At 38.4% G+C, this 25,711-nt stretch overlaps 1 protein-coding gene across 2 annotated transcripts; it reads left to right on the plus strand.

Moving 5' to 3' along the window:
* Positions 1–25,482, plus strand: tcea1 (transcription elongation factor A (SII), 1). Of its 2 annotated transcripts, none has more exons than XM_057858084.1 (10): positions 1–231; positions 594–656; positions 735–840; positions 8,128–8,224; positions 8,320–8,465; positions 10,190–10,246; positions 10,333–10,487; positions 19,951–20,097; positions 20,172–20,243; positions 20,410–25,482. In XM_057858084.1, exons 1-10 carry the CDS (start codon positions 157–159, stop codon positions 20,416–20,418), a joined length of 927 nt encoding a protein of 308 aa, XP_057714067.1. In that variant the 5' UTR covers positions 1–156; the 3' UTR covers positions 20,419–25,482. The 2 variants fall into 2 exon arrangements, with proteins under 2 accessions (XP_057714067.1, XP_057714066.1); XM_057858083.1 differs by having other exon boundaries at positions 8,317–8,465; positions 20,410–25,481.
* Positions 25,483–25,711: the final 229 nt, after the last annotated feature.

Raw genomic sequence — 25,711 nt, forward strand, 5'->3', positions numbered from 1 at the left:
CAGCGGAGGGTCCCTGCAGGATCCGCCGCCTCGCCGCTCAAGCGCTTAGCTCGCTTTCGTCGGAGTGGCGCGGACTCTTTCAGGAAGAGCCTTTTCTCTCTTTTTCTTTTCTTTGCCTTTTTTACCGTGCGCCTCGTTCTCGGCTCCCCGGTCGCCATGGGCAAGCGGGAGGAAGAGGAGATCATTCGAATCGCCAAGAAAATGGACAAAATGGCGCAGAAGAAAAACGGGGTGAGCGGTGATGTGAATGAATGCCGAGCTAAACGTTCACCGATTGATTCAGTTAGCTTTAAAAATGGGCTCGTTTTTTTCTTGTTGTTCCTCCTTGGCATATTTCCCTTTTTCTATTGGAGCGTTTTGTTGAGCGTTTAGCGAGGAATTTGTTTTAAAAGGCACCCAACGTAGCTGTTGTTGTGTTTGGGCACATAGCTTGGAGGCTAGCTAGTCGCTAGCCATAATAGCGGTGTTCAAACCGTAACTGCACGCATCGAATGAGTTAAAGTGCTGAAAAAAATGGTGCATTTGGGAAATTAAAATGTGTAATTGCGACGTTTAAACTACTATGTTGTGTTTAACGCTGTTTCCCCCCACAGTCGGGTGCTTTGGACTTGCTAAAGGAGCTACGCAGCGTCCCTATGACCCTGGAGCTGCTCCAGGTACCCGTTGGAATACAATACTGTATGATATCAACGAGAAATAATTTGTCAATCACTTCACGCGTTTCTACATTACAGTCGACCAGAATTGGGATGTCCGTCAATGCAATCCGAAAGCAGAGCACAGATGAGGAGGTGACATCCTTAGCCAAGTCTTTAATCAAATCGTGGAAAAAGCTTTTGGGTAAGTACTAAGATTGAACGATATTGGGAAAAACTTACATTGCGACTTTTGGGATGTTTGTAATATATTGCAATGTATATTGCAATATTAAAACTAGAAGAATTTTCACCAAATGACTTGAATTAGGGATGTCTCGGTCCAGGTTTTTGCACTTCCGATCCGATACAGATATTTTTTTGCACTTCCGATCCGATACCGATACTGGCCGATACCGATACGGGCCTCTCTGAGCATGTATTAAAGTTTAAAGTTATTTAGCCTCCTTACTTAGTTGTCAGACTCATGTTGAAAAGGGTTTTAGTAGTCTTGATAACAACTTGCCAGCTGAATTAGGTGAGTTGGAATAACACATAATGGGTTGGTAACAAGAAACTGACCTGTTTATTAAATGATAAACACAAAACATTATAAATAACAAACAGAAATGACATATTCAGACAGTAAAACATGCTAAGAATATTGTAAACTGTCTTAAAAAGGCAAAACACACAAACAACCTCAAACTATTAACTATTACACACTCCCTTTGATTTGCTTGCCCAGCTGAAAAAAAAACAAAATTTTATATTTGTAGGCACGAGCCTGAAAAAAACAAAATTTTATGCTTTATTTGTGAGGACTCAGGAGCGATGTATGGTTACGTTTTGTGTGATCACATTTGGTGACGCCAGTGCATATATGCATAATGATAACAAATTATACCCTGTCTTTTGTAACAAATTCTCCCAGTTAAACAAGACTGTAAGATGGATATTCAATAAACATTTATATATTTCATATTTGCATGTGTGTTCTAACAGGTGGATAGTGGATTTGACATTTATTTTAATCTTCTCGAGTTGGCAGAAAAAAAAACGCAAGTTTTCTCAATGTTGAAATACGCTACATATTTTTATCATTATAAATGCATTTACACAGCGAAATAACGCTGGAAAAGTACATACATACATCGTTTTAGTATAAATATATGAATATATGTTTTTTGAAAAAAGTCTGCCCAATGCGTCTAAATCCCATTTTACTCACGAGAGATAATGGCTCGTCATCCAGAATGATTCCTTCGGCAGTGACTCTTCCCTGGGCTTTGGGACTGTCAAGTGCCAGTTTGTCACGCATAGCAAAAGTTTCTGCCAGTGTTCGTTGTGTATGACCTTTCTTTCTGTCTTCGGTTTTCTCCTTATACTCCTCATATACTCCTCATACTCTTTTTATTGTTTGTGGTGGTATTTCGATAAATGCTTGATTAGTTTGGTTGTATTAACACTTCTTACAGCTTTACAAACCACGCTTGACTTTATTGTGGCATATGTTGCACTCTGCTTCTTCGTCTTTGTCGTCCTTTAAAGTGAAATAATCCCACACAGCTGACATTTTTACCGACAGTCTCTCAGTCAATTGGGAGACGGTAATGTAGTGTGTTGAAGGTGTGCGTAGGCCTGTCGCGATAAGAAATATTAGTGTGCGATAATTATTCTCATAAATTATTGCGATATTATTGGGCCCCCCCCTTTTTTTTTTAACCAATTTACAATAACACAGTGAGAATACAGTATACATTAATAGATAAATTCAAAAATACTTTTTAAGAAATCACAACTAAAAACAATAGACCATGCCTCTTAAGTAAAAAAAACAATATTGATACCGCACAGCACCACAGAATAGATAAAATGTGTTTAAAAAAAAGAGAGAGAAAAAATTTGCACTTAATAACTTAAGCATTTAGGCAAATGAAAACTTTTCCCCATCATAGCTTCTGCAATGGAGTTCCATAGGGATGCAATGATAGTTACGTCACGGTTCGGTACGATTTTTGATACGGGGGTCACGATTTTCGATCCGGTTCAATACATTTAATGCTCTGTTAAAAAAATTTTAAAAAATTATATTTTTTGTTTCGTTTTTTTTTTTTTTTTTTTTTTTTTTTTTTTTTTTTTTTTTTTTTTTTTTTTTTGCTAGCGAGCAAAAATTAAATTGCCATCATATAAACATGCATTTTAGTGCATAATATTTACTGTATGTGCTTGCTTCTTACTGATATGAAAAATGTTTGTACAAAAGTGCTGAGAACAAGCTTTACTCTTTGTAAAGTGAGGCATGGCACACTGTTGATTGCTACAGCTTTCTTAGCAGCTAGGTTTACTACATGAGCAAGACATCCTATTTGTGGTCCGAATCCATCTGTGTCACGTACTGAATTAACAATATTTGCAACATTATCTGTAGTCACTGGTATGGAATGATTTGGCCTTCTTAACTTCCATTCAGTCATGACAGTTTAGAATTCATCAATGTAGTATATGGACTACGTAACCCACAATCACTCTGTGCTCACGTAGCCAATGGCATGGGATGTAGCACATCTAGTGTGCCATTTCATGATATCTAGTGTGTGCGCGCTAGTGCTGCAACGATTAATCGATTAACTCGAGTATTCGATTAGAAAAAAATATTCGAATGATATTTTGCTGCTTCGAGTGTTCGTTTAATTAAAGTGGCGTTGTAATGGTTTGTTTTTCAAAGTGTTTGCATTTAGTTTCATTAATTTGGGTGGATACACTGCCCTCTAGTCTGCTCCATTTTACATGGCCAAATCCAGCTGCTCTCTGTTAAGACCAACATGAGCTAGGTTTTTGTTTGTGCTCATGTATTTTAATGCATTTGTAATTTAGTTTGAAGGTATATTTAGCCAATTTTTGTGGAAATATGTGTCTGAACTATTTGTTGAGAGCATTGTTAAAAAAAAAAAAGTATTGCATTTAAGCTAGCCAGTTGTCCATTATATATATATATATATATATATATATATATATATATATATATATATATATATATATATATATATATATATATATATATATATATAGATATATATATATATAGATATATATATATATATATATATGTGTGTGTGTGTGTATGTATATAAGATCTAGAAGTTTTTGAGTGAAAACAGTAAAAAAGTTTGTTTTGTTTTTTTTCCTCTAGTCACTTCTGAGATACAATTGTTGGCCGTTTTCAACAATGTACATCGAAAATAAAGACATTGATTGACTCAAAATGGTTAGAAATTAGATGAAATGTCTTGATTTCTCGTGTATATTTATAATTGCTCCTTACCAAAAAAAAAAAAAATGTTTTATCCGATTACTCGATTAATCGATAGAATTCTCAGTCGAATACTCGATTAAGAAAATATTCGATAGCTGCAGCCCTAGTGCGCGCGCATTAAAAAAGTTAACAAGCGCCGCTGAAGTCACGTCTGCTCATTACTACACATCACCAGCATATGACACAGCGCTCTTAATTTCATTCAGCTGTTTATTGTCAAAGCGAGGTTGTTCGTAGCAGCCTAGTCGGTAACAATGTTTTGGCGGACTTCGTTGTAAAAATCTGGCGTTGTGCCGAAAAACAGCCACCCGCGTGAAATGTCACTCCTGACGGGAGCGCCCACACGTCAACGACACCGGCGCGCTGTAGATTGTCCACAGTCACTCCGGAGCACTGATGCGGCCGGTATACGTTGAACAACAGGATATAATGGGAACGATTGGCTCCGGCGCTACTTTTTGCCGGACTTGGAACGAAGATGCATTTTGCGCAGTTGGTAACGAGGAATCCGAACTTTTAACAGCACGTCTGCCGCACGCACGTGCACGCGAGGCGATAAATCGCAGCGGAAAAATTACCGCCTTCATTTTTATATATCACGCGATAAATGGAATTATTGCATATTGCGACAGGCTTAGGTGTGCGTAAAATGCGGACCCGATTTTAAGGAAACCGAAGCAAAAACTGGTTTGGATTATGTTAGTCGGTGCACTGGAAAACCTGGACCGGACTTTCCAAAAAAAACTGGATCGGAAGTCTGGATCGGAATTTTTCCGTGTCGGCAGATCCGATACCGATACGCATTTTTTTGCCCATATCGGCGTCCGATCCGATCCAGATATCAGATCGGGACATCTCTAACTTGAATAGCTCTGTTTGGGAAGACTTTGGTTGACTAACCATTAGAGGTGCAACAATTAATCGATTAATCAACAACTAATTGATGAGCAAAATACAGTGGTACCTCGACATACGATCGCTTCGACACACAATCTTTTCGACATCCGTAAAATTTGACTCGCCATTTGTTTATACATACTACGAAATCCTCGAAATACGACGATTTGTGACAGCGTCGCAATTTCATTGTTTTCCCGCAAGTCAGACACACAGCAGATTTTCTTGTGAGAGAAATCAACATGGGTTCCAAGAATGTCAAAGCAGGTGGTGAAAAAAGGAAAAAAGGTGAGGCTTACCAACGGAAAAAAAAGAGCGTGGGGTGCGCGTCTGTCAACTGCTTGACAATACTCCTCCGACCTCCGTTTGCCAGTCTTTATAAGTTAAGGTGACAACCATGGCCAAACAGATCGCCAGCTTCGTCAGGTTTTTAGTCATTCATTTCTGAACTTGTGCAAAACACACGCCAACTGCCAGCAACAAAGGGACGATAAAAGTGAAAGTAACTCAACTGCACTCTCACTCTGCCGTCAGCCCAGGAGTGCGTTCAGGTACACTACACAAATGACGACTGCCACATTAGAACCCGATTTGTTACATTATTACAGGTATTATTATTATATTATTATTCCAATTTTTATTCATAATGTATTTGTTTTGCTCTTTATAATTGCTATTTGCAATAGCAACAGCAGTATTGATTAATAATTGAGTGTAGGTTTTTGGGCTGTGGAACGAATTACTTGAATTATAATGTATTCTTATGGGGAAATCCTGCTCGACATACGACCACTTCGACTTACAAACAAGGTCCTGGAACGAATTAACTTAGTATGTAGACGTACCACTGTAATCGACAGCTATTTTGATAACTGATGAATCGTTTAGGACCTTTTCACCTTAAGCCTGTCTAAATTCTTGAAAGTATAACTGAAGCCCCTTTCACACACGCGAAACTCAGTGAAAATTCCAGAATTTTAACGGGCAACCCTTGTATGTGAAGGTAATGTCCCGGGTCGACTTACACGGAGATTACGTGGACATTTCACAGATATAATGCCCGGGAAATTCCCGTGTCGAGGCTTATGTGAAAGCAAGCGTTAAATTTTCACAGCACGATGGGTGATGATGTAAATATCATGGCGGGCCGATCGTCACTGCCTCTTTCCTCACAGTCAGACGTAAAGCGCTAGACATGTGCCGGTTACCGGTTTCACGGTTTACCGTGGTGTGAAAACGTCGCGGTTTCAAAACCACAAAAATTTTCCGTCATACCTAAGTTCGGTATTCGCTATTTTTCATGTGCCAAAATGCAGCCGAAGTGGCTTGGTGCGGCAGCGCTCACCCTTGCCCTGTTTGTTGCCGTGAGTGTCAGTGACGCTATTCTGCTAAACAGCCAGCAAACCCCAAAAACACCCTCCAAATACAAGGCGTACTTTTCTTCAATTTATTGAACTCTCAAATCGTGCTTAAATATACAAAAGAATACATTTAAAACGTTGTACAATTGTATTTTTCCACGTGTGATTAGGTTCAACAGGATAGCAGTAGCACCATTAAAAAGTTCGCCAAAAACAAAACGCACATTTTCCTTTCAAATTCAATATACAAACTAACTAAAACTTACAAAGACGAATGTTAGCCTACGCTAAGCTGGGATAGCAGCTTCGTCGAGATTTTATGTCTCACAGCCGCTGAGTGAGAAACAAGCTTGAGTGGAAGAAGGGGGGAAGAAAAAGGATCGCGTCAAAGATTTTTTTTTTTTTTTTTAGATGAAACCTTTCCTCAACATAATTTACATTTTAACTAATTCATAAAACTAACTTATACATTTTTAACTAACTTATTAACTTATGAATTCTTTGTTCCTTTTAACACAAAGGCATGGCATCATGTAGACTAGAGTTGACACAGTGGCTAAAAATGGCCAAACTTCACTTGAGCTTCCCCCCCTCAAAAAAAGTCATACAGTATATATTTTTAAATTTATTTAGAAGTATTTTTACTTTTTTATAGCAATTATTTTGTTCTTACTCTAATATTAAGCAACTTGAGCTGTGGCTGTGGGTATAGTCTAGGTTCTATTTATTTTAATTTTATATAAAATATTTGTTATTTTTTGTTAATTTATTTATTTTCACATTATATTCATGTTCCAATTTGCAAATGTTTTGAAAAAAAATCCTGTTCAATGGAAAAAAAAAATTTTTTTTTTCTTTTCTTTTTTTTTTTTTTGAAAAAAAAAACATACATCTCAAAATTTTGGAGCTATAATTGCAATACCGTGATACCGTGAAACCGCGGTATTTTTGCTCACGGTTATCGTACCATCAAAATCTCATACCGGCACATGCCTATAAAGCGCTAAACAAACATTGCAATGATTAACATAGCAAGCTGGAAATAGCTAAATTAAGCCGAAAACATAACAAAATTAAATTGCTACTGGATCGTACAGGCGATGAAGAGAATCCATCGTCCATCTTTTGAAATGTGTGGTTTATTTTGTTGCCGATGTTAGGGTCCGCAACTGCGGAAACAAGGTTGTACCTCAAAGCAGAAAACAACGGAGGGATGCCTTCAAGGGTTTATTAAATACAAACAAAAAGATTTGCGAACGCGGAAAAGGGGGAAATAGCACTATGAGTCCGTGACAGTAGGTCGACGGGGATTTTTGCCAATTTTCAGACATCTTGCTGTCTAAACTAGCTTCAACAAGGCTGCAACAACAAATCAATTAAATGGATTAATAAATTAGTTGCCAATGAATTTGATAAGCGATACAGTTGAAGGAAATGGTCATCTATTTTATCATTTTATCATCTATCTGTGAATGATGAAGGTTGTTGTATTTAAAAGGGATACAGGAAGCCATGTTAAAAAAAATTATAATAATCACGCATCCTGAGATAGGAATATTATGCATGCCAAATCGCGATGGCGATATTTAAACATTATAATGTACAGGCCTATTAAGTACTATTCTAGGTTTGCGGATGGACTAGCTGGAGGTATGCACTATTAAGTGGTAATTAACATTGACTGCCATTGATGGCGAAATGTGTCCCATCCATTTTGCCTGGGCCTCCCAGTTCAAATAGATTGGATGTCTCTCCCTGTCAATGGCACTGAAGAATCATCATTCATTGCTATCCCTCCTAATTCAAATTGAGTTGACATCCTTTGATGGCCTCAAACACCCACTTAGAACATTGCTAACGCATTGTAGGGCATGTTTACCAGCACGTGGAGGTCAGGTTTCCACCTTGGTATTTGCAGATGAACCTGCAAGTGGGGATAAACCCTCAGAAGACAAGAGGAAAGAAACTGCTCCTGCATCTCCCTCGCAGGGAAGTCCTGAGGCAAAAGAAGAAAGGTAATTTAGAGGTGTTTAGTCTCCTTGCCCTTATTTTCTCAATTTCCTTTCCAGTGTGCGAATATTAACGTTGTCACATTGCTTCCCATCAGTAGCTCCAGCAGCAACTCCAGCGGCAAGAGCGAGAATGCTGACGTATCCGCCAACTCTCTAATCAACACTTTCCCTCGCGCTCCCGTCACCTCTGACTCCATACGGATTAAATGCAGAGAGATGTTGTCCAACGCTCTCCAAGCCGGAGGTATCAATATTCGTGGAACTGGGATTATGATTAGTGACTGTAGAAGTCTTAACAGTATCAGCAATGGTATGTAGTAATTAGAGGTGGGAATCTTTGGGTACCTAACGATTCGATTATGATTCAGATGCTCCGATTCGATTATAAATCGATTATTGATGTCCCCCAACACCCCCCCCCCCTTTTTTTTTTTTTTTTTTTTTTTTTTTTTTTATATTTTGTACATTAGTTCCAAAATAGTTTAAAAATCCTATTAGGCTAAACCAAACTAACATTTAAGTATCAAGTTAACAGTTTAAAACATTATATAAAATACTCTAGTCCCCATTCTTTATCAGCAGCTTTAAACTACATTCAATTCATTTAATGGTGTGAATCAACCGTTAAAGGTGATAAAATTGCTCCCGTTATTCTATAATTTCAAATTAATGTCAAAGTTTTAAAACTGTTTCATTATTTAAAGATAGATTCAAGTCAAGATTTTGCTGATTTAGGAGTATTTCAGATAAAAAGTTAATTAGGTTCGCCACAACAGAGCCTTCTAGAGAAGTCTACTGCTTTAAGATGGCGGCTGTTTACAACGTGGCAACTACTAAACGGCAAGCCTGTCGTTTCGCATCTAGTTCTTTTTATATGTTCTAACACCGCAGTCGTCTGTCATTTAGCATCTAGTTTTGCATATATCTGATATCTACTATAGCCGTATGTCGCCCGATGTTTGTAGCAACTAGCAACTGGGCGTTGTTTGAACCAGCTGTCGGCCGCAGTCAGGTATTTTTGTTTTTTCATCTAGCGGCATGAGTTGAACATGATATTTGCTCTCGGTCCGTTCCTCATTCCGTCCTGAAGACTGCGCTAACTGTGTTTTACCTGGTATAATTCAATAATCGGAATTTGGATGTTTGTGAATCGTTCTCGAATCTTCCACGGCCGAATCGCAAATAATCTTAAGAATCGGAAATTTCGCGCGCCTCTAGTAGTAATAGTAATAGCAATATGGGAAGCCCTGCAAGAATACATTTACTCATAATTTTCATAATTTTCGTATATCGTCACTGATGCTATTCATTGGGCGTGGGCTATGTATGCTTATTACTAGGGATGTCCCTGATCCAATCACTTGATCGGAAATCGGTCCGATCGCTCCATTTTTTAAAGAATCTGAATCGGGTGAAAAGGATCGAGTTTTCAATTTTTTTGAAAGGGAACCTTAGAGGCTCTAATAAGCCACAATTGTTCTTTTTTACAAAAATATGTTATTAGAAACACGTAAAATATTAACATTGATTTAAAAATCTATAATATTTAGTACATGTTCATTACTTATAATATATACCGAATTTTTCAGACTCCAAGTCGCACCAGCCATAAAATTCCCAACGAAGAGAAAAAAAACATAAATGAGTCGCACCGGAGTATAAGTCGCATTTTTGGGGGAAATTTACTTGATAAAATCCAACACATAGAACAGATATGTCTTCTTGAAAGGCAATTTAATATAAAAATACAATAGAAAACAACATGTTGAACTAGAAACTGCAATTTCGGGAGAAATTACACCGAACGAACGTTCATTCGCTGCCACCCTCCCGCTTCAAATGGATTGGACGTCTACTTGTGATAAACTCAAAGATTCTAACTAAAGCAAAAAACACGTTTAAAGTTAGACTTTAGATTTGACGATTTTCCCGGATATCCTGTTCACTCGACCGCTTCTGTCTTTTCAGAGGACTACATCGCCATCGGTGCCGACTGCGACGAGCTCGGAGCTCAGATTGAGGAATATATCCTTCTCCGTGAAAGTCTGCCGATTGCGCATTGTTGTTCTGTGAGCGAATACAGCTGCTGTGTTTCCTTGACTGGTCCTCACGCATATTCCAAGAGTTCAAGAACACGGACATGAAGTACAAGAACCGCGTGCGCAGCCGTATCTCCAACCTAAAGGACATGAAAAATCCCAATTTGAGGAGGACAGTGCTCTGCGGGAGCGTCACTCCCGAGCGCATGGCCAAGATGACCGCAGAGGTGAGTTCACTGTTCAGAAGGACTCGCAACTCCAGTCGCTTATCCGTTGGCCGATAGGTACAATGGTACTCGTTTCCCTATTTGGTATCCCAAAGTTCACTTATTTGCAGAATTGATAAGAAAAATTACTTGGTGCAAATGTGCAAAGCTTTTCTTGACTTTAGTTGGATAGTTTTATTTAGGAACAATGAGTGCTTTGCTGCCATCTTGTGGCTTTTAGCACTGATCATAATCCATTCAGGCAATGGCAATTACTCGCAGATTTTTGCTTCTTGCAGGGTTTTTTGTGTATAACCCCCTCACCCTCCATCAAAAAAACAATGTATTTTTATGTCAGGAAATAGCAGCTACTACTTGATCTACTATAGTAGTTTTTTTCCACAAAAGCTGGTTCACTCCATGTTTAGTTGTCACTACTAGTGTGGCCCAACGTTGCTCTGGGTTGTGAAACATGAACGCAGTAGAAACTAAGGGTGTAACGGTACATGTATTCGTATTGAAACGTTTCGGTACTTGGTGGTCGGTTCGGAACGGACACGTACCGAACGAGTTTCTGACGTAATATAACCCTTGCTTTTCGAGGCTGTGAGTCAATCGGGTTACAGTTTCTTTGTGTAGATTATATTTACTCGGTCTTCTCTACTATAATGAGGACCAACACGGTAGGACAGTAAGAAACGCCAACGGCGCAACAACGTGGCCGCCGCGAGAACGCAGTGAAATGCGGCCGTTAAAGTCAATCACCCAATGCACTCCGGTCGCAGTGCGGCCACGTGGTAGACGCGTCCCAGAAGCGGCTCAACGCGATGCACGCGAAAAGAACAGAGAGTTTATTATTTGACGCGAGACGCGGCCCTCCTCTCGCGTCACTCGTGTAAAAATACGGTGGATCCGGTCGATTTTCAAACTAATATGCAATTGTAACCACATAGGAACTAAAGTTATACAGCATAAAATATACAATATAAATCACATTTGTAAAATACAAACACATAATAAAATAAATAATAGCCCATTTAAATAAAATAAATTGAAATGAGCTAAAACACCTGTAATTAAATAATAAAACTAATACACAGATCCTGCTTACACAATTAAATTAATTTCTGTGTGGCGCTTTAACTTGAGAAAAACCACCAATAAAGCTTTTGAAAACCGTTCATAAGAAGAAAAAAATCATTGAGGCATTTCATTTGTAAAATACATGTTAAAATCTTTGTCATTAGGATTGCTTTTCTCTTTAGCAAGAAAGAAAGCTGACCAATACGCGGGGTCTGAAAGGCAAATTGTTGTTGGATTATTATCTTTAAATACCCGCTACTTTTTGAGCAGAATTCTAGCTTTGTATAGGCTACTGTTCCCATTGTTGAAAGCACAGAAGTGTGTAATAAACAACTCGCAAATTTATATTTTGCTTTTTGTTTTCTTACTGTACCGAAAATGAACCGAACCGTGACCTCAAAACCGAGGTACGTACTGAACCGAGATTTTTGTGTACCGCAACACCCCTAGTAGAAACGAATGACAGATAAAATATACTTTCCTCAGAGATCTGGCTGGAATGTAGTACCGTATTGGCCCGAATATTAGACGGCCCTGATTATAAGACTTTTTTCAAGACTCAAGTTTGAAAAAAGACTTTTTGAACACCAAATTAATTTTTATACAGAAAATAATTACAGTACATCTGAAACAAATGATTATAACAATATATTTGAGAGAAAAAGCATGTTATTTTGCCTCATTCAAATCTTAATATCTGAACATTTAAATATGTAAACTAAAGTGCAATCACATTTGTAAATGAATGGCGTCTGGTTTTTGAGATCTAAATAAACCAATCTATTGTGATAATTTAAAACAAAATTGCAATAGCTGCATTAACCCTTTAACACCTACGCCTATTATGGCCAAATTTGCATGCATTTGATGTTGCCTTTATATTTCAAAGAAAAAATTGTTTACAATTGCCAAGTTGGGTCCCCTTTTTTCAGGACACCTTGAACTTCATGTCCAAACTGTTGTTTTCTTCACTGACCAATATTTTGGACCCAAAAAGAAAAGAAAAAAAAAAATCTTTTTTCAAAATTTGCAATGTTGACCTCCCATTGACCACCAAACACGCACGGCCAACCGTTTTGAAGCTTGATAATATTTATTCAACTTGTTAGGATAAGTATTCAATAGAAAAAAATAAGATTAAATAGTTTTATGTTTGACAATTCAACACAAACAGCAAGTATGGTCATAGGCGTTTTTGGCCTTTACACATACTATGGTCAAAACAGGTTATATACAGTGCAAAATAGTGAGAAAAAAAATTGTATATCATCTAACACATAAAGTGTTTGGAGGATATCTCTTTGTGAAGTTAGGTGTCGTACCCATCACCTTATCAAAAGTATATATGTGCATGCAATCAAGCTTCTCAAACACACATCTACATAAAAATCGAAAAAGTAGTTCAGTTCAATTTAAATTTTTCAGGCGTGCCACCCAATAAAGTGTTTTTTGTTGCGCAGTCAATAAAGCTGCTTCTTGAACAGGTCACAGAGCTGCGTCACACAAAACGTCACACAGCTTACTCTTTCGCCGTTTGCGCGCTGCTGTCACTTCTACTCGCCGAGACGCCGATTCATCCAAAGAAAACGACAAATACGGCTCATCTTCTTCCTTGAGTTAATGAAGTAATGCAGTAGCTTGCGCTAAATGTAGTTTTAGATACATTCTGCACGTTACAAAGTCGCTCGCTCAAACCAACTGGCCGTTGCTTGCTTTGCATGCCTCCCTTTCATTAGTTGGCGCCTCGCTCGGAAATTTATTAAATATGATCACATTTGGTTCCTCCTCCTTGACATCACAACGGCTCTTGGGATATGTAGTCTTTTGTGCTGCTTTCGGTTTTGAAAAAGGATAAGAAATGATGGAAATATGGAGATAGATACATTGTCCATGCAGCGTTTTAATGCATATTTATGAGTGCAATAAAACTATAAAACTCAAATGACATTATCTCCCCTTTTTCTTGGTCGATTGACTTTAAATAAAAACTGGTGTGGACATCAACTTCCGCACTTTCAAATGAGACCAACCAGCGGCACGTGGGTGACGTAATTACAGCGTGACGAAGCATTAAAGGCGATATGCGTGAACGCGTCGCTGCCGACACAGTCGGTGTTAAAGGGTTAACCATCAAAGTGAGGTCTAACTAACTGTAGTCATGAAAATAATCTGAATAAGGAAAAACATTGCAATAAAATAATGCAAACTGGTTAAACTTGAGAGTAGCTGAGATCTGTCATGACAGAACATTGCTTCAATGATATCTGGCGCCATCTAGTGTCGTTAATGGGTATAACTGCTAGACCGCGAATATAAGACGACCCTCTCTTTTTCAGTCTTATTTCAATGGAAAAAAACACCGTCTTATCTTCAGCAGGGACAATACGGTAATAGTAAAAGGACACCATAAAAGGGGTTAATGCGAAATCACTTTATCTCTGTGTACTTGAGAACGATTGTTTTTATGTTTCACTTAGGGCTGGGCGTTATTGCCTAAAGTACGTATCACGGTAAATTGAGCAGATTTACCTCGATAAATTATGATAAATTTGCCCAAGCGGACTGTTGTTGTATAATTTGAAAATCTGAATCAATGCGTGAAATACAAATTAACTGTTTCTCGTTGATTTATTTACCAGATTTCAATTGAACATATTTAAACAATTGTACATGCAGGCTAAACATTAAGTATATAAAATTTTTTTGTAAACCATAACAATTCAAGTATGTACATTTATAAGAGATTGTATGACTAGGAACAATGTACAACATTATAAAAAATCAATACGATGACTGTGCAAACGTCATTGGAACACAGATGACGTTTGAAGTTTGATCAAAATACTTCAAACAGACAGCTTATTGTTAATGGCTGCTGTGACATAATTACTCAACACAAGTGTTTACTTCAAGGTTTCAGGTTTTTTTCCCCAGAGCATTGTTTTTTAATTCATGAAGCTATATTGCTTTTTTCGCAGTGAAACGTAAGATTTTATCATGGCAGTAATGAAACAAAATGAAGCAAGCACATACAGAAAAATAGCTGTGGCCATTAAACAGTCATATTATAGGCTTCACTGTTGCGTTATAATTTATGCTGAATGATTTACCCTCATAAAAGATATCAAAGAACTAGGGCTGCAGCTATCGAATATTTTAGTAATCGAGTAATCGACTGAAAATTCTATTGATTAATCGAGTAATCGGATAAAACAAATATATTTTAGGTGAAGAGCAATTATAACTGTACATGAGAAAACAAGACATTTCATCTAATCTTGAACCATTTTCAGTCAATCAATGTCTTTAATTTCGATGTATATTGTTGAAAACGGCCAACAATTGCATCTCAGATGTAACTAGAATAAAGACTAAGTCACTGCTTTCACTCAAAAAACCTTTAGATCTTATTTAAAAAAAATATATATATATATATATATATATATATATATTAGGGCTGTCAAAATTATCGCGTTAACGCCCGGTAATTAATTTTTTTAATTAATCACGTTAAAATATTTGACGCAATTAACGCTCATGTCCCGCTCAGAAAGTATTCTGCCTTTTGGTAAGTTTTACAGCAAGGCTTTTTATGCTGTCCAACAGCGAACTCTTGTGGTCGCTTTGCGACATGGTTTATTGTTTTCTTACCAGTTCATTATGGCTGCACGACGTCTCGGGCTGATAATGTTGTGCTTATATGATCCTTGGACAAGATTTGTCCGTAAGTATGGTTGTTGTAAAGAATGTACATATTATGTTAGTAAGCAAAATGTTATATTTTTTGTATGAGACGCTTTTTGTTTATGTTTAGTGAACCTGTATAGCGTGCTAAGCTAGCGTTGTTGCTAATGCAATGCTTGTGTACTTTTATTTTGTAGTTTTACGACGGTCTAAAGAGGACAATGGTTTGAGGCCATTTTATTAATAAATCAGATGAAAAAGGAAGAATTATTATTAAGACGTCGTTCACTAGCTGTCTAGCTTTGGAAAAAGTAGACGCTTCGGAGTGAGTACAGCATAGACAGATTTAAATGACAGTAGAGTGAAATGCCCACTACAGTCCTTATGTACCGTATGTTGAATGTATATATCCATCTTTTGTCTTATCTTTCCATTCAAACAATTTATTTTACAGAATATATATATAATTTACAGAAAAATATGGCATACTTTATAGACGGTTTGAATTGCGATTAATTACGATTAATTAATTTTTAAGCTGTAATTAACTCGATTAAAAATTTTAATCGTTTGACAGCCCTAATATTAATATATATTTGTATATTAATATAATATATATATTAATATATATATATTTGTACATTCCCACTGTACATTCAACATACGGTACATAAGGACTGTAGTGGGCATTTCACTCTACTGTCATTTAAATCTGTCTATGCTGTCCTCACTCCGAAGCGTCTACTTTTTCCAAAGCTAGACAGCTAGTGAACGATGCCTTAATAATCAGACTTCTTCCTTTTTCATCTGATTTATTAATAAAAAATCCTCAAACCATTTTCCTCTTTAGACCGTCATAAAACTACAAAAAAAAAGTACACAAGCATTGCATTAGCAACAACGTTAGCTTAGCACGCTATACAGGTTCACTAAACATAAACAAAAAGCGTCTCATACAAAAAATATACCATTTCGCTTACTAACATAATATGTACATTCTTTACAACAACCATACTTACGGACAAATCTTGTCCAAGGATCATATAAGCACAACATTATCAGCCCGAGACGTCGTGCAGCCATATGAACTGGCAAGAAAAAAAATAAACCATGTCGCAAAGCGACCACAAGAGTTCGCTGTTGTGCTGCAGCACAAAAAGCCTTGCTGTAAAACTTACCAAAAGGCAGAATACTGTCTGAGCGGGACATGTGCGTTAATTGCGTCAAATATTTTAACGTGATTAATGTAAAAAATTACCGCGCGTTAACGCGATAATTTTGACAGCCCTAATATATATAAATGCTGTTACGCTTGATAACACACATCACTTAAAAGTTAGGATTTTTTCCCATGTGTTTCAATTGAATTTGTATTCGTGTCAAGCCATTTTTAAGTTCTAGTTAAGTTTTAAGTCAGTCTAAACTGTAAGTCCTGATAGGATTTTGAGTTTTTGCAGTGTTCAAAATAAATGTATGATACAGGCTGCATTGGAGCACATTAGGGACCAGTGCTACTTGGAGTTTTATCCAGCAATGACTACTGAGCTAAAATTGATAGTTAGCATTATTGAGTTTTTATTTGACACCCTCATCACTCCACAACGCTATGTTATGTTAAAGCCTGTATGTGAGACACGTTAGCCACGCATCGAAAGTGGTCTTAATGAATAGAAACCTAGCCCTCCGCAGGGCTAACGTTACGTGAGCTAGTAGTGACAGTAATGTTAATCTTATATATTAGCGCTCTTTATCAGCGCTTAGCGCTCTACTGCTTTAAGATGGCAGCTCTTTGCTAACGCTGCCCAGACGCGGCCTAGTCCGTCATTTCGCATCTAGTTCAACATACATGTGATCTCTATGAGACTCATCAGACGCTACCTGCAACTAACGTAGCATGTGCGGGCTAGTATTTAGCAACGTCGGCGTCGTTTGTAGAGGCTGTCGGCTGCAGTACGTTTTTTTTTTTTTTTTGCTTCTTCCTCTACGCACGTGACATCAGCGCGTTGTCCCGCATTAAAAGTAGTCCGAGCAAAACGTGATGCTTAGAGCTGTCAAAATAAACGATTACTCGAGGTGAATAAAATTACTTGGATCAGTTTTTAAACTCGAGTTACTCGAGTTGCTCGAGTATTCGTTTCAGCTCTACAAAGAACTCACACACACACACAGATCAAAATAACGCGACATACTAATTGCTTGATGCAGTACGTGCCCAATCCACTCATTCAGTTCAGTTGTTTTGACCGCTATCCGACTCATCACGATTATTTTATAGCGTTAGCTATAAGGCTAGTGTTAGCCTGTAGCCTGGCTACCAGTAGAAAGTACACTCTCCTGAAATCGTGAGAACCAGGGAGGAAAGCGGGTGAAAGCCCATTTGGAGGCCGCCAAAACTCTACTTAAAGTAGGTTGAAAGTTTGGCGAAGCTCCCTTAAGCCTGACTCCATCACGTTAACTTGTAGCGATAGCTGCTAGCGTTAGCTTACCGGGCTTCTGTTTGTTTGAATTCCTGATAAGCAGGTGACTTCATACGTAAGCACACTGAATGCTTTCTTAAACGAGAATGCAGTCTCTACATTCCCATAATCACTCTGGGCTCACGTCGCCATGGCACGGGACGTAGCACATCTAGTTTGCTATTTCATAATATCTAGTGTGTGTGCGCGCAGAAAAAAAGTTGTCAAACGCCACAGTCACAGCTGCGCATTACTGCACAACATCAGCGTATGACAATCGACTTTCATAAACAGGACGAGTTTGAAGCACAGCGCGCTTAATTTGCCACTCAGTGTTCATCATGTCAGCTGTCCGTTGTCAAAGCGAGGTTGTTCGTAGCAGCCAAGTCAGTAACAATGTTTTGGCGGACTTCGTTGTAAATATCCGGCGTTGTGCCGAAAAATAGCCGCCCTGCGTGAAAGACCACCATTGGCGCCTCCAGAAATTTTTCATAGGGGTGGCCAGATGGGGCCACTTAAAATCTTGGGGTGGTCAAAACTAAAAGCTATAATTTCAGGTTTTCATTATATTATTGCAGTAAAAAGGTCAGGGGAAAACTATCAGAAAGACTTAAGGACACAGCTACTGATATTCTTTGGTGTATTGTGTAATATTTCATGTTACTAATGATTTAATGTGCATAGTCCGTAACTGTCCAGTCAACATTTTGAGTTCCACAACAAATCTGTTTTATTTTGTGATGTATATATTAGGCATAAGGTGTACATTTAACTAGGGCTGTCAAATGATTAAAATTTTTAAACGAGTTAATCACAGCTTAAAAATTAATTAATCGTAATTAATCGCAATTCAAACCATCTCTAAAATATGCCATATTTTTCTGTAAATTATTGTTGGAATGGAAAGATAAGACAAGACGGATATATACATTCAACATACTGTACATAAGTACTGTATTTGTTTATTATAACAATAAATCCACAAGATGGCATTAACATTATTAACATTGTTTCTGTGAAAGGAATCCACGGATAGAAAGACTTGTAATTCTTAAAGGATAAATGTGAGTTTGTATATTGTGACTAAATATTGCCATCTAGTGTATTTGTTGAGCTTTCAGTAAATGATACAGTAGCGACTTAACTGTTCTGCCCAAATGCATGATGGGAAGTGGTGCAACCATGACTTTGTGTGGTGGCTGCAAATGCTATATCTTCTCTAAGTTGGGTACACTACAGGGTGTTAAGAAAAAGATCAACTCCTGTCATTCTTCCCCACGTCGCTTCCCACAATATTTATGGTTGCTGTGGGAGAGATGACAAAGCTTTTGCCAATTAAGAGCACCAATGAACGCTTTTATCTACTCCACTCACTTGACAGTACTGCCTCTTATCTCTGTATAGAAGTAAAACGACGCCATTGTAGGCTGTTTGCGGCAATGCATGAATGAGCCGTACTGCGAATGCATTAATTGCGATAAATATTTTCACGTGATTAATTTTAAAAAATTAATTACCGCCCGTTAATGCGATAAATTTGACAGCCCTACATTTAACAAAACAAAATAAATGCATTCATTTGGGATGAAATGCATAACTGATGCTACAACAATCTAACGATATACTGGCAAGTGGGTTGGCCAGTGGGGTGGCCAACCAATTTATAGGGTTGGCCGTGGCCACCCCCTGGTGGCGCCACTGAAGGCCACCCCTGACGGGAGCGCCCACACGTCAACAACACCGGCACGCCGGAGATGGATCCGGAACACTGACGCGGCTGGTATATGTTGAACAATAGGATATAATGGGAACGATTGGCTCCGGCGCTATTTTATGCCAGACCTGGAACGAAGATGCATTTTGCGTAGTTGGTAACAAGAAATCCGAACTTTTAACAGCACGTCTGCCGCACACGCACATGCACGCGACGCGATAAATCGCAGCGGAAAAATTACCGCCTTCATTTTTATTTATCGTGCGATAAAAGGAATTTTTGCATATTGCGACAGGCTTAGTACATATTGCATTAAAATCGGACATTTCCAGCTACAATAGTCATTTATCACATTCATATAGAGTGTTTTTCTGAAAAGTTTAATGGTTTTTCCATTGAAGAAAACTGTGCTTTCAAAAAGGAGGAAATTTCTAAGTGACCCCAAACTTTTGAACGGTAGTGTAGATAATATAACACAATTTGTTTCGTTTTGTTTGCATGTTTTTCAAGAAGGAAAAAGTATTTTTATTCTTCTTCTTTCCTGAAGGAAATGGCCAGTGACGAATTGAAAGAAATGAGGAAGAACTTGACCAAAGAGGCTGTCAGAGACCACCAGATGGCCACTACAGGGGGCACGCAGACAGATTTGTTTACCTGTGGCAAGTGCAAGGGCAAATCCTGCACCTACACACAGGTACATAAACCAACGATCTGTGGTGTATTTTAGTTTGATTGCAATAGAACTTTGCCATTTTGCATTTTTTGCAGGTCCAAACTCGCAGTGCTGATGAACCCATGACCACGTTTGTCTTCTGCAATCAATGCGGAAATAGATGGAAGGTCTGTTTTTTTATTTATTTTAAAGGTATCCCCATTTCCTCGACTTGAACTAAAGCCAATGCTATAATAAGCCGCATTCAATTGTTAATCAAATATCAGTACTATGAACACAAAATGGATGAACGACTGATTGATAATTGACTTTTTCTTTGTGTGTGTGTCCCAGTTCTGTTGAATTGGCAGGCATCTTCCGTTTGGCACTTGGAAGAGTAGCAAAATTCCTGGACCAGATCCTGTCGTTGGGCCCCAGATTGGAGCTTTTTATTTTTTATTGTTTTTTTTTTTTTTTTATCATGAGGTGTATACATTGTACACCAGACGTTTGGTAAAGGATGCCACTCTGCTACGAATTGAACTAAAATCTTCTGTTCATAGTTTGAACTAATTAAGGACCCCACCCCCTTATGTCACATGCGATCTTTTACTATTGTTAATAGTTGTTTCCCACTTATTAGATGTATGCAATCAAGCTTGTTCTTTTATCAATTTTTTTTTTATATTTGTAGAGTTAACGTTGTTACGGTCTCCATTGACAACAGCACCACGTTTTATTTAATTTCTGAATAAAGTGTAATCCGTTTGATTAAAAAATGGTGTTGATCGTCATCATGGGTTCAAGCGCATCAGCTAAATCAGGATTGTGATTTTATTCACTGCCGTTAGATTTCAAACTGGGAGGGTGGGTTGTGAATGACGTTTCAGTGCAATAGCGTACTGCACGCTACACGTCACTTCTGCTCATTATTACCGGAATTTATGACTTTAGCAACTGTTGCTAAGGGGCGGGGACAGGCTCGCGTTAGTCCCTCATGCTAGATGTAAATAGTGTACGAACGAGATGTTTACTGAGCTAAACCTACCAATTCTGTCTGAAAATGATGTCCCTGGTGCCAAATTCACTGGTAAAGATGTGGAAGAACATACAAATTTTCAGTTAAAGAGATTGCGTGAGTGTCGAGGGCTGAAAAAGAGCCGACCTGATCCACACCTTTTTCCTTATGCCACTGACAATGACGTTCTCCTGTTTCAACAAGCTATCCTTTACCACCATATGCCCTGTCTTTCTCATATATTATATCCTCTGGTTGTCTTCCGTCTCTGACCGTTCTTGAGGGCAATTTACATTGCTATTTTTGTGTTGCGATCGCAAATGCTACTTAGTTAAAGCTAACGAACACTTTTTCCATTAATAACATCTTAATTCTATAATTTATTTACACTTCCCCCTTACTAAAGTTTTTTTTACAACAGAAAAGGTAACAGTGGCAGTCAGATACCATTTTAATTTTTTGGGGGGGTCATTCATTGTCAGAAGCAGCATGGCAAAACGCCACACTAAAATATCAGTAAAAATATCAAAATGGCTTACCTCTTTGTCCTCTGAAGGACCATAGCCCCCAACAAAATGTTTACGGCGTATGAAATGTGAATTTCTTCACCTTATATTCTGTTATATATCTGTTGCTGGAACATGGTGTTTACATATGATGCCCCCCCCTAAACATTTCTAACTGCCCCCTCATACATGCCTGCTTACAACCGGCCCTGTGTCACTCTATGCTCCGTTGCCACAGCAACCTGCAGGCGTGTCAATAATGTGACCCAGATCTGATTTGGACACTTGTTAAAAAAAAGTGTGAACAATCAGCCCCGAAAATCAGATTTGAAGAGGAATCCGATTGGAATCAGATACAGTGGGGCAAATAAGTATTTAGTCAACCAGTAATTGTGCAAGTTCTCCCACTTGAAAATATTAGAGGCCTGTAATTGTCAACATGGGTAAACCTCAACCATGAGAGACAGAATGTGGGGGAAAAAAAAACAGAAAATCACATTGTTTGATTTTTAAATAATTTATTTGCAAATCATGGTGGAAAATAAGTATTTGGTCAATACCAAAAGTTAATCTCAATACTTGTTATGTACCCTTTGTTGGCAATAACTGAGGCCAAACATTTTCTGTAACTCTTCACAAGCTTTTCATACACTGTTGCTGGTGTTTTCCCCATTCCTCCATGCAGATATCCTTTAAAGCAGTGATGTTTTGTGGCTGTCATTGGGCAACACGGACTTTCAACTCCCTCCACAGATTTTCTATGGAGTTGAGATCTGGAGACTGGCTAGGCCACCCCAGAACCTTGAAATGCTTCTGACGAAGCCACTCCTTTGTTACCCTGGTTTGGGATTATTGTCATGCAGAAAGACCCAGCCATGTCTCATCTTCAATGCCCTTGCTGATGGAAGGAGATTTTCACTCAAAATCTCCCGATACATGGCTCCATTCATTCTTTCCTTTACTCAGATCAGTCATCATGGTCCCTTTGCAGAAAACCAGCCCCAAAGCATGTTTCCACCCCCGTTCTTCACAGTGGGTATGGTGTTCTTCGGATGCAATTCAGTATTCTTTCTCCTCCAAACACGAGAACCTGTGTTTCTACCAAAAAGTTCTATTTTGGTTTCATCTGACCATAACACATTCTCCCAGTCCTCTTCTGGATCATCCAAATGCTCTCAAGCGAACCGCAGGTTGGCTTGGACGTGTACTTTCTTAAGCAGTTGGACACATCTGGCAGTGCAGGGTTTGAGTCCCTGGCGGCGCATTGTGTTACTGATAGTAGCCTTTGTTGCTGTGGTCCCAGCTCTCTGTAGGTCATTCACTAAGTCCCCCCGTTTGGTTGTTGGATTTTTGCTCACCGTTCTTATCATTCTGACGCCAAGGGGTGAGATCTTGCATGGAGCCCTAGATCAAGGGAGATTATCAGTGGTCTTGTATGTCTTTCATTTTCTAATAATTGCTCCCACAGTTGATTTCTTTAGACCAGGGGTGTCCAAACTTTTTGCAAAGGGGGCCAGATGTGGTGTGGTAAAAATGTGGGGGGGCCAACCTTGGCTGATGTCCTGTACGTAGAACAATATATTTTAGCAAGCCATTCTGTGTGTCACATTTTCTTTTATTTTTTATAATTTCAACAATTTAACAACGAGCCTTTGTGGCGTTCTCTTTCGACTCTCGGGCTCTTGCGAAATACTGCTGCTGTGAAATTAAACTACCGGTAGCTTAAAGTTGCTTCAATTTCTCGCTACATATCTTCCCTGTAATCTTGTCGTACATGTCAGTGTGTCTTGTTTGGTATTATCACCTCACATTGAACTCTTTAAAAACAGCGACTGTCTCTTTGCAAATGAGGTAGACACGGTTGTCGCGTATTTTAGTGAAGAAATAGTCCAATTTCCACCTATCCTTGAAGCATCGGCCAACGCAGTCAACTTTCTCTTTTTTGTTGATTATTGCCATTTTAGAAAATTGGAAGAGTCACACGGGGTAATGTTGCTTAGAGTGCTGCTGCCTTTTAGTGGGTAAATGAGGAGCAGCATTTAGTGTGTAAGCTATTTCATATGCTGGTAGCAGTACTGTTGACCAATGTATTAAGTCTGTGTGTTGGCCAGACGTTATTGATTTTATGACAGAGGCTGGGGGCCGGATTCAATTTGCATTTGGCCCCCGGGCCGGACTTTAGACATGTCTGCTTTAGACCAAACATTTTACCTATTGCAGATTCAGTCTTCCCAGCCTGTTGCAGGTCTACAATTTTGTCTCTGGTGTCCTTTGACAACTTTTTGGCCTTGGCCGTAGTGGAGTTTGGAGTGTGACTGACTGAGGTTGTGGACAGGTGTCTTTTATACCGATAAGGAGTTAAAACAGGTGTCATTAACCCTAGAACACTAATGTTAAATTAGTTACTCCATCACTAACGTTGGGTATGTTTTACCCGATATATTATCCCCGATAAATTACAGTTTTCATCTATTTATGTTAAAAGTGAAAAACTGTATGCCAAATTGTAGTACTCTTCTTTATTTTACCAATTTACAATAACACATAAAATAAAAAAGAGGTACCATGGGGTACCCTTTAAAAAGGCAGCAAAATTTTTGAAAAATCAGGAAGTCCTTAATGAAACATTTCCTAACAAAAAAGATAATGGAGCTTAGAACTTGCTCTTTGGTCCACCCATTCCTGGGACATGTGAGCCTAGTCTGGTGAAGGCACAGTCTTCCTGCATCACTGACAACTGAGAGAGACAAAAAATGGCATTTTTTGAGAGGGGAAAAATAACCGAATTTTATTGAATATATGCATTTCCTTGGAAATTAGCATTAAGTGATGTTTATTCATGGTCATTATACTAATTGATGCAAATTATAGGACGTCTCTAACTTGCCTTATGTCTTACATGCAGTCGGTACAGGCAGGGTAGTAATGGCGAGGGCACACTGGTCGACCATTTGTCTGGTGGTATGGTCACCACACTCACGATGTCGTATTTTTTTTCTCTTATGACCTGAAGTGCTAGGCTCAATGCAATCACTATCATCCTCCTCATCATCATCACTTGATTCTGGTATATAGTCTCTATCACTGTCACTGTCATACAACACCTCTGCTTCCACATGATCAACATCTTCATCACTGCTTTCCCTGAACAGAAGATCTTGTATTTCCTTCTCTGTCAGGTATTTTACTGGTTTTCTGGACATCTTTTTTCTCACTCCCTGAGTGCTACAACTTCACTTGTAGCTAGCTAGCTAGCTAAAAGCTTCGCTCTAGTTGAAAACAAAAGAAATCTGCTCAGCTAACAATTAAAGATGTAAATTAACATTGGCTACGTGTTACTCACTTGTTAGCATGCCAGAGTAACCAAGCTTGAAGCAGAATGGCATCTGTGGATGAAATGGGGCAGAGTATGCGGCCAGTCTGAATGTTGTTTCTCTTGAAAAGTGTAAAGAGCGTCTGAATTAAACACACTAACACTAACATCGGGTAAATTTCACTCATACAATATTTACTCTCTATCACTAACGTCGGGTGAAAATCACCCGAACGCATGCCTCTTGAAAAAACTATAGCTTGGAGGAAGGAAACAAATATACCATTAATGACATCAGTGAGAAGCTTGAAGCTACCCAGGAACCCATGTAACTAAGACAGCAGCAACACAATAAAAATCACATGACAATGACTGTATGGGTGAAGATCACCCAGGTTTAGTGTTCCAGGGTTAATACAGGTAACGAGTGGAGCCTCGTTAGAAGACGTTAGACCTCTTTGACAGCCAGAAATCTTGCTTGTTTGTAGGTGACCAAATACTTATTTTCCTCTCTAATTTGGAAATAAATTCTTTAAAAATCAAACATTGTGATTGTTTTTTTTCCCACATTCTGTATCTCATGGTTGAGTTTTACCCATGTTGTCAATTACAGGCCTCTCTAATCTTTTCAAGTAGGAGAACTTGCACAATTAGTGGTTGACTAAATACATATTTGCCCCACTGTATGCCTGCATAACGCCGTCTAACTAGTGCACTCCAATTTTCATTCAGAATTGATCAGCTTTGTTCAGAATTCCTACTTAACAAGGAATTAAGCAAAAGACATACCACATCGTTTTAAAATTATTGTGCTTTATT

The sequence above is a fragment of the Corythoichthys intestinalis genome, chromosome 14, assembly GCF_030265065.1.
Source record: "Corythoichthys intestinalis isolate RoL2023-P3 chromosome 14, ASM3026506v1, whole genome shotgun sequence".
In the NCBI taxonomy this organism is placed as follows: domain Eukaryota; kingdom Metazoa; phylum Chordata; class Actinopteri; order Syngnathiformes; family Syngnathidae; genus Corythoichthys; species Corythoichthys intestinalis.